At 33.3% G+C, this 10,086-nt stretch overlaps 1 protein-coding gene across 6 annotated transcripts; it reads right to left on the reverse strand.

The window, feature by feature from the left end:
• Nucleotides 1-563: 563 nt before the first annotated feature.
• LOC140803077 (uncharacterized) lies at nt 564-8,302 on the reverse strand. 6 transcript variants are annotated; one of them, XM_073158774.1, is made up of 8 exons: nt 8,142-8,302; nt 7,384-7,553; nt 6,469-6,574; nt 3,406-3,588; nt 1,955-2,413; nt 1,564-1,635; nt 1,394-1,474; nt 564-853 (listed from the first exon to the last, which is right to left on the reverse strand). In XM_073158774.1, exons 2-7 carry the CDS (start codon nt 7,429-7,431, stop codon nt 1,410-1,412), a joined length of 933 nt encoding a protein of 310 aa, XP_073014875.1. In that variant the 5' UTR covers nt 7,432-7,553; nt 8,142-8,302; the 3' UTR covers nt 564-853; nt 1,394-1,409. The 6 variants fall into 6 exon arrangements, with proteins under 6 accessions (XP_073014875.1, XP_073014871.1, XP_073014872.1 ...); XM_073158770.1 differs by having other exon boundaries at nt 1,946-2,413; XM_073158771.1 differs by lacking the exon at nt 8,142-8,302 and adding an exon at nt 7,880-8,113 and having other exon boundaries at nt 1,946-2,413.
• Nucleotides 8,303-10,086: the final 1,784 nt, after the last annotated feature.

A 10,086-nucleotide genomic window follows, 5' to 3' on the forward strand; every position in this document is an offset into this window, starting at 1 on the left:
GAGAAGTAATTATGGAATTAAATCGTTCAACCAAAAAAGGAGAAAGAAAAAAATTCAAGGTTAAGATCCGACAAATTAAAAACTTAGAGAAGTACGATATATCACTAAAAACAATACGTATAAGTAGATCGACTCATCAAATTTCCATTAACATAAGATCCATTTAACGAAAAATACTTGTCATTCGTCGGTTATTATCGGCATCGAAATTAAGTTTTGAATTAATGAATTCTGTGAAAAAGAGTGGCGATGCCAAGACTGAACATTGATATGTAACTCTGAAATTAAAACGCTAACCAAAAACAAATAAAGAATAAAAGTCAAAGTTTTGGCTTAGAACCGCAAGGAAAGACATTCCTTTGTGTCATTGTGAAATCTCACATCATTATTATTCAAGAATTAATTATATATAAGACTAATTAACATATTCACGGTTTTAAACGTATATTCAATGATTAAGAATACATTCTAAAAAAATGGAGATGACGCTTAAATCATAAAATGATTTTCCCTATTTAATCACTGTTATTTCCCTCACAAACTTATCAACTTACCATATTGGATACCAAATTCTCATTTTTATTTTTCGTTGATCCAACGACTTAATATGCATTTACCAAAAAAGCCAAACATAAAACTTCCTGCTGGGTTTTTATTCACATAATAAGTTAGGAAATTAACAAAAACACAGTCCTATCTATTCCACATTACACCGACGAATCTCCATACTTGCAAGTTAACCTGAACAAAACTATATCATCTATAACCACAGTATACTTAAGTTGACTCCAACAATAAATTACTTGAACTTTAAATGTCCGAACTATCCTGCTGTATGTACCCATGTTCAGATCTGCAGCATTAAAATCAGCCCAAGAATCAGATAGACCCAAAATGAGGAACAGGTGCAAGGGTGAAATATACTGGTCAGATTCGTCGCAACATATAATTGGGACGAGGGCATTCTTTGTAACTACCCACAGTAAAACATGCACTCATCATAGCAGAAAAGAAATACATGACTCCATGGAAAGTTTGTTTCCCTGGTCCCCCTCACCTTCACACAGTACTAATATTTCTTGATAACTATAGTGACAGAGCTCCTAAAGATAAAGGCATTGTCCGATTGCTTTTTCCCCCATTTAAGAATGTCATCCAGCAGTTTGGGAAGCATATTTCTTTCATTTTGACAAATAAGCAAACCAAGAATTAGCATTTTATTTTCCACAATAAAAGTTGAGCATGAAATCTTGTGCACTCATAATCATTATACTTGCTGATGAACAACCAAAATTAAAAGCAAAAAGGAGAAAGAAAGCAATAGCCGAAATTAGGCAAATAGAATGGAAAAAAATTACAGCTGAATCTCTAATTCATAGGTTGAGAGAATTACCCATGACATAATTGTATTATTCGCCACCAAAATATTGATACGGAAAATTTTCAGACGCAGGGTTCAATCTCCCAACATCTCCTGAAAGGCCAAAACCATGCATCAGTGTCACCTCCATAACTGAAAATTGAAAAAAAAAATTCAGATGTGACACTGGTGATATCACCTACCATTGGTTAGCACAAAGACGTTATTGGCTTCTGTTTCTATGAAGGGAGTCCTACAAATACTTTCCAGCAAATCTGAAATTGCACAAAAGAGCCCAAATCATGTAGTGTCACTATATTGAACTTTTGATAGGTATGCTGGATGCAATTAGGCTGCAACCGAGCCAAGCCGAGCCAAGCTGCTTGCGAGTGGCTTGGCCAAATGACTGGTTCCGATCAAGCCCAAATTTTTCAATGTGCTAGGTTTGAATAGCTCAAGAAATTTATTTTATGTTTAATGTCTTTATTTTAAAAAATATATTAAATCTTAACTATTTTATCCTTAATTTTATGATGTACATATTTTAAAATTAAGTTTAATAATTTGAAAGGGAGAGAGAGAGACCTGAGTTACAATTAAAATCAGTAGTTAACTCGGGTAGACCTAAAGTCTGAGAAATCTGATTGAGAAGTCCATATGAAGAAGCATCACCATCCAAGACCATGCTATTTAAATGTTGCTCAGTAGCTCCTACAGGACAGAAAGACGTTACAGATGCATCACACATCAGAGGGCGTGATTCCAGAAAATTGCTCGGTGGAACGATATCGAAAGGGGAACTGCCCGTATAACCAGCTTCTGTCTTGACAATCTTCCTATTCATAGGTGGAGCCAATACCACATTTGAGTTTTGAGACATGAACATGTTTGGTGTAACATCAAATTTTCTCCTCTGACCAAACGCATTAATAGTTCCCTCTAGACAGGATTGAATCGGTGTTCCGCAATTATGAAACACAAATTTCTGCTGCATATCATTGGTTGTCAAGGGTCGAGTATAAGGTGTTGTACATGTTGCGGAGATCTCGTGCGCTGTCAGATTGACATACCAATTGAGATTCTAAGGCCAAGTATTCCAAACTCTCAAACAAGTTTCAATGCCACACACACATGCACAAACACAAAAAAACTTCGGCAATAAAGCTTGGTAAAATGGAAATTTAACTGCCAGACCGCACAAATTAACTCTGTAAACCTTAACCCATAAGGTGGCTAACATCTGAACCAGAGTCAATAGACTTGCTAACTCATTACATCGTAATAAAAGACAATGAACAACATTCTTAATCAATATAAGCCTGTTGTCCACTTGAGCCTATAAAAGTTTTGATGCTGCAAGTCATAGAAGAATCAACAAAAGAACCATATTCCGACACATGATGCAAAGAAGCCAACTCATGAATACTATTAAAAAAATCAGCAACATCTGAACCTATCATTGTAAATATGGGTGTAACGCAGCATATTTTGCATTGTGTTTTTCCTGAATGTTTTTTTTTTTTGTCAAATATTTGTGCATACATGATTAGTATAGCCACTCATAGTTCTTCTGGATATGTTACTCTTTACCAGAGGGTGTTCCAAGTCATTACATTTATCGTATGTATATCTGCTAACTTTTATAAGTTTGAGGCATGTATATGTTGACAAACACAGAGTTAAGAGTATTTTGGGAAATAAAAAGTCACATTTACGTGTGGGCCTAACTAGTCAAACATAATACTAAAATTATCCAACTAGTGAAACATAATACTAAATTATTCAATTAACTCTAGTGAATATGCATATTAAATATTCTGAGGACTCCAGAGCCCGCAATTGTGCAACCGTTTACGGGCTCAAAAGTACTTGTTAAAAGACTGCAGTATCCAACTGATTGTAAAACTCTAACAGCATTAAAGATACTAAATGTATCAAACCAATCTCCGTACGTTAAGAAAATAATAATGAAGTTATCCAGAATAAAAATGAGGCAAATAAGAATTAAAAAACATTGAACTAATCACAGTAAAACACTGTCTTACTTGGTGAAATGTTAGTCCCATTAGACGTGAGCAGAGGGGCAACCTCACTAAAACCAATTTGATGCATCAGCTCCACCTGTTCCGAAAGTAACCTGTTGAATTCCATTATTTGGTCCTTCACCAACAACTTAAGATAATAAGCCTTGAAAAACTCTTGATTTTCTTCTTCAAGCCTCTGCCAAACTGGAAAACGAGCATCAAATCATACAAATTGGACAGGCGGGAATACATAAATGCACAACTGTATCATCTTCACAAACAAACATGACAGGTAAGCAATCCGGCCAGTTGAAACTGGTGCCACATGGACAAAACAGAAATTAAGGGAATTTATCATGAAAAGAGAAGATCCAAAAACAGTGTTGTTCAATCATGCACTCACGATTTATGAAAAATATGAAAAGTAAAAAGAAAGAGATATCTAAAAACTGTGATGCCATGACTTTATTAGCATGCAGAGAAACCACTCATTCAAATGAATTGGAAGACGAAACAAACAATAAGAAACTCGATCTTTCAGTCACTAATACAATTTGGGTGTAGGCATTCCAACCTCCGAATATACTTAATCGTTATACATACACAAAGTTTAGTACGATTTAAGCAATTTTGAGCTGTAAATCCACTCTATCTACTGATACTAAGAAGCATCAACAAACAAATAAGTATCAGATGTAAAAACAAGACCTTTGTAAAGAAGATGTTAATGGTCCTTTAACATTGAAATTCAGTAACCTTATGGTCCTAGACTCATATTCTTATAAACGTTGATGAGGAAAAATGTAAAACATCAATACTTAGAAATGAACTGGTGCCAAGACTTCATAACATTTTTCGAAAGTAAAAGATTTCTTTCGTATTTTAGCATAAAATGTATATATTCATAAATTTGATTTTGAACAAGTTACTTTAATTAAAGAACTCCATAGAAAGATGGCTGAGTTATGAACTTTTTTTTATGAGTATATAAAGATAACAGAGAAATGTGGCGTGACACAAGTAGAAATTAAAGTATGCATATTATTATTATTTTATTTAGTAGTTTGTTAACTATATTGTCATGATCCAAGAATTCACAAAATTTACCATTTTTTAACTGATTAAATATTAATATTTTTAAGCAATAAGTTTCCAACAACATAATCTTAAATATAAAGATCATAAAAAATGTCCAATGCTAAATTATAAAATAAAAGATCATCAATATTTTATAAAGACAAGCATATATTTTGAAAATTCTAATGCTGAAATACAGACATACATACATATATGTGTGTGTGTGTTTGTGTGTGTATATATATTTTAATTCTATATTTAGAAGACTTGGAAAATATCATAGCTCTAAACATTAAACCAACATCAATTTAACAACAAAGGAATAAATATTCAATACTCAAACTCCAAATGATCCAATGGATTCAAATTAAACAAGTTTTGAAAAAATTAAATTATTTAAACTGATGGAAGACACACGGAGAATGAATCTTTAAAACATTGACCTTATTATTGAATTTATAACTATTTCCTTTGGAGTCCATAAAGACTGATTATTATTTATCCCTCTTTTTTACAAATTCTTAAAAAATGGCAAAAAAAAATGTAATCATATAGGGTTGAAAGGGGTTGATTGACTTCCTTTAATCGAGCCTCCACCCACACATAGAAACCAAGAGCTTAAAATTTAAAAACTTCCAATGTGTATGCTCTTGGTTATTAGTTTAGGAATTCTCATTTGTCAAACTAACATAAGCATAAGCATTCGGGTATTTTATAATTACTGTTTATATTCTTGAAAACCTAGTTGTAAATACTTGTCAAATACTAACATCTAGTGAAACTCATGCAACCATACTGCACATCTGTGTTCCCTTTACTAATCCAAACTCTGACTTGGCCAAAATCCAATACTATTTGAGCAAAACCCTTTGAGTATGAGAGCATCATACCCATCCATTAGCTCCCAGATGACTCTGGAAATGCTTTGGTTTTTTGCAGCTGCTCCTGAAGCAGTTCCTCTCCCCATTACCTAAATAGAACGAAAAATCAGGCTATGATGATTTTTTAATAGTTGTCAGGACATCTATTGGGAGGACTGGATCTGTATACAGTTGACTTGTGAAGGACAAATCAAAGGTAATCATTAGTAGAAGGTGATCAGGTACGTAACCTTGGGGAAGAGAGAACATAAGGCGTGGTCAACAATCTCTAACTCACTGAGGTATCCTGAGTTCGATAATAAAAGTGATATCGGGTCAACCAACTTACCACCAGGCACTAGCTCAAGCCCCAGGAGGCCAGGATAGTTGTTAGGACTTTTTGGTGATAAACTCTGCGACATTTGCAGCATTGTAGCAACAAATATTCTTAACAATTGCTTACATGAAATTCTAACCAGAATTAAAGTGCGTGTTTGAAGCACAAAAACCTTTATGATGTTAGAGCCAATCATATCAAACTTCAGACTAAAAAAAAGTACAAATTTTATTACAGCAGAACAACACAATAGAGATTTTGAACAAATCGATAAATTTTGTAAAACATTGTCCATCAGCTAGACATTTGAATATTTACTTAATATGATAAAGAACAAAAGGTATCCAACGGCCACACGAAGCCACACAATTTTCCTCTAAAGCACACAGATGTCCTGATCATCTGAAATTCTGTTGGTACACTAATGTTCTCGAAATCCTAAAAGTCAACCACACAAGGATGGGGATTCTTCAAGACAGCCAATTGAAAGGAGGTCCCGTCCCAGTTGTCGGCACAAGATGAAAAACGATCAGAAGAAGAAAAGCACCTTCAAACTTGGAACATGTATCATATGGAAGAAAACACACAAAAATAGAATAATAGGTGTAGAAGGACAGACAAATATAATAAATACAATAAATGCTTCAAAGAAAATGTACACTGCACATATGCACGATAAGACATTAATCGATTAACCAATATTAGATCGAAAAGAAAAAGAATGAATGTCACAGCATTATTACACTATGTATTTCCAGGATCCGTAATAAATCAATCCAAATGTATGAGTTAAAGAACTCATTACAATACCTAGTTCAGTCAAACATGGCTCAATATTGTCGTGAATGATAAGAGTACTTATGACTTCTTTTTTGTCCATGTAGTGTTGGAGACACTGTTCTACACGATTTTGCACCTGATACAAAGGTATACCAAAAATCAATGCTTAGACAACCGGATAAAATCAGCAAATTTGTGGTTATTCTATTCCTAGCACTTGTTTTCCTTGAGAGTCAGCGAGAATTTTCCTTATACTTTGATCATCTAAGTATTCCCAGAACTAGCATAACAACTTAACAATCAAAAGCGACAAAGCTGAAACTTGAAATGATAGATACAAGAAACTTTAGAGGGTGCAAAACTAGACCAAGTGCAGACAAAGATAAATATGCCAATAATGGTTTAACTTGTATTGCAGAAATTTAACCCGTCATTACTCACAAAGGTCAGAATTTATGATACTTGTCTCTGTCATGTCGGTTACAACCTTTTTATATACATTCTCATAGCATGAATTTAAAACATAAAAATCTTAGTCATATCCTTCAACAATTTTCCAATGTCATTAGAAGTCACAATATTATATATTCACATAAAATGATAAACGTGAGTTCATTCTTTCCTCGACTCTATCCAGTCGGTCTGCATTTCGCATTATCCAGCCGTTGTTTTCACAAAACCTGGAAGACCAAGCTTCAAGGGCAACTCTCAGAATCATTTTTGAAAGAGTAAAATCACCCAGTCATAAGTCAAAACCGCCTGACATTGACACAGTTACAGACTTTTCCTCAAATATGACATTCATTCGCTTCAGATTATTTTCATGAGGCATTACTGACAATATTCAACCTTTTTCCTTTCACAGTTCAAATCAGTTGACAATGCAATGCCTTTGTAATGTAGATACAGTAAGTCATGCGACTTGATTTTAACTCGAAAGCTTACCAGCTGTATATCTTGATTTGTGAGTTTTCTTCCCTCCCCGCTAGACATCTTTGCAATTGCCCCCACTGGCACTCAAACTGTGAAGAACCGTTATTTTTCCACCAATACTTTTAAGACTACACTAATTCTGCACAAATGCAAGTATGGTACCACCACACTATCCCACAAACCTAGTCAGCAAAAAAAAACCAAGTACATAAAACAGAGAAAATGAAATTAAAAATTCACTAGGATTAGATAATAAGCCAAAAACTCAAACAAGTACTCTCAATTGAAGATATCACTACATGTAACCTGTTTCATCAAAATACAGCAATTCTGTTTGCTCATAATCTAAACAGAGAAATATAGATCTTCTAGCCACTAGTTCCTATCCATGCAAGAAACACAGAAGACACTAATCTCCATTTTTCCTTCTTTCTTTTTTTTTTCCCCAATATGTTCGTTCAACCGATGACCAAATAAAAAAATAATAATAAACACCGAGAGCACGTACGAAGGTGAGCCTGAAACATTCCCCCAAAAGAATGGATACAGCTCAAAGTTAGGACTGAAATAAAATCACCACTCAATTGAAGATGGAATCACATTCCCATTTCGAGTCCTGATAACCCAATTTCCTTTTTATCTTAAAAATGGCATCGGAATAAATTGAATAGAAGGAAATCACTCAATCAAACTTAAAATCATCCATCAATTACATAAATAGACAATAAATTAGCAAAAATGAAATGGGCTTTCAGCTTTCTTTCACTTACCACATCAATCTGAGTTGCGAATGAAGATTGTGATTATAGCAACGAGAAGAATTTGATTCAAATGTTTTTTTCAAGAAAGGGAAAGCTGACGTGGCTACACTCAAAGCTCTTCTTCTTGCTTTTCTTCCGTGGAATTCCACTCTCCACTCGATAGTCGATACCCCCTCCCCTCTCTCTCACTTTTAAATAATTTAATTATAAATAAAAATAAATTCAAACATCCATATCCATACTATCTATATTATTTTATTATATTATTAAGTGTAAAATTCTTAGAGTAATTTTTTTTTTATAAGAAACTATTATATTGATACTAGTAATAAGAAAACGATTACAAAATGTTGTGGACAAGCAATCCACTCAAAATGCTAGGAATCATAAATTAGCCTAAACTTAATGAAATCATTAAATCAACACGAAATAAAGCTCTAATCGCTAACAAGATCTGATAAAAGTAAATGTTTAAACGCCGTAGTCGCTATTGTCCATCTTGCCACCCTGATCCTTACGACTTCCCATAAATTTTCTGAAAGTTCTTCAATGCTGTTGAATATTCTGTTGTTGCGTTCCAGCCAAAGCGACCAAAATAAGCAATGAATAATGATGCTCCAGAAATGTATCCGTGAGACTGGTCAACCCTATCGATATTTACAATAAAAAGTAAAAAAAAATTTCAAAAATGACACAAATAAGATATCAGTCCCACAAAATACGACCCTTGAAACCGTCTAATACAAGTTTTTGTCAATATTTAATTTTAAAATTACTCTTATTACCTTGCTAAAAACCTCTTCAATTCACTCCATAGTTTACATAGAAAAAATCTAGACAAAACTTCCGTTTTAAATCGAACAACTCTTCTACATTGAAAATAATTTCGTTTTAATCGTTAAGTATTAATTGATCAAATTAAAAATAATAATAATAACACATGTAAAACATATATATTTTGTACTAGTTAATAATAAATACAGAAATATATTTACCAAATAATATTTCACATTTATTGAGCGAAGAGTGGGATGTGTATTCACACTACACCACCATAATTCTACCTCTCGATGAAATTTAATTGAATATGAAAAGTATGGCGATATGATTGGTCTCTAGGCTAAACCATATTAATAAAAATAAATATTTTATCTTATCATGTGATTGTGTCAAACCCCACATGGACAACTAAATCCAATAATGAATTAAATTATGAATTTATATGCAAAAGTTAGTTTGAAGTTTTTCAGGTATCGGTGACGAAGGGAATCAAGATTGGCCTCTAAGCAAGATTTAAGAATTTTAAAACAACATATGTTTATTGTGGAATTTTTATTTAAAACTAAGTTATGTTATTTAATTTTTAAAAGTATACGGAAGAGAAATATTTAGAAGACCAAATTTTATGTTTTATGAGCCGGTTTCTGGCTTATTTAATAATTAGGGTTCTAGACTATTTAGAAGCATGGGTTTGGTTTATGGTTTGAAAAGTTAAAATCTGGTTTTTCTGACTTAGAATAAGGGTTTTGATGTGTTTTTGGGTTTAAATTCTTGAGTATGATTTTAAAGGATGGTGTTTTGTGGTGTATAATTAGGAGTCTAAGCCACGGGGGAAATTTATGCGTGTGATGCGTGGAGTCGAGTTGTGCATGCTATAATGGTGGTTACTACATTTGCATTATAATTCATCACCTAAAGCAAAGAATGTAATACTTTTATGCTATAATCACGTCTTATGCATGTATGATAATTGTATTATGTACTCATTAGTATTTGATATGTTTATTGAGTCTTTAAACTCACTATGTGTAGATGGTACAAGTGAGGATGATACTATTAACTAGAAGACGGACGAGGGACAGAGAAGCTGAGTAAGGGGGTAGGTTGCATGGCACGCTGTCCGAGATCCTCTAGCAGCATGTTCGTGAAATTATTAATCTTTTCACAACATAAA

Source organism: Primulina eburnea, chromosome 10 (assembly GCF_022965805.1).
Source record: "Primulina eburnea isolate SZY01 chromosome 10, ASM2296580v1, whole genome shotgun sequence".
Classification (NCBI taxonomy): domain Eukaryota; kingdom Viridiplantae; phylum Streptophyta; class Magnoliopsida; order Lamiales; family Gesneriaceae; genus Primulina; species Primulina eburnea.

Bases quoted from the DNA above. Each gene is read 5' to 3' on its own strand.
- LOC140803077 (XM_073158770.1), bottom strand. From the start codon at position 7,431: ATGTCTAGCGGGGAGGGAAGAAAACTCACAAATCAAGATATACAGCTG. The intron at 6,575-7,383 runs GTAAGCTTTCGA...CCTTTGTATCAG, and splicing joins CAAATCAAGATATACAGCTG to GTGCAAAATCGTGTAGAACA. The intron at 1,475-1,563 runs GTAGGTGATATC...TTGGCCTTTCAG, and splicing joins CGTCTTTGTGCTAACCAATG to GAGATGTTGGGAGATTGAAC.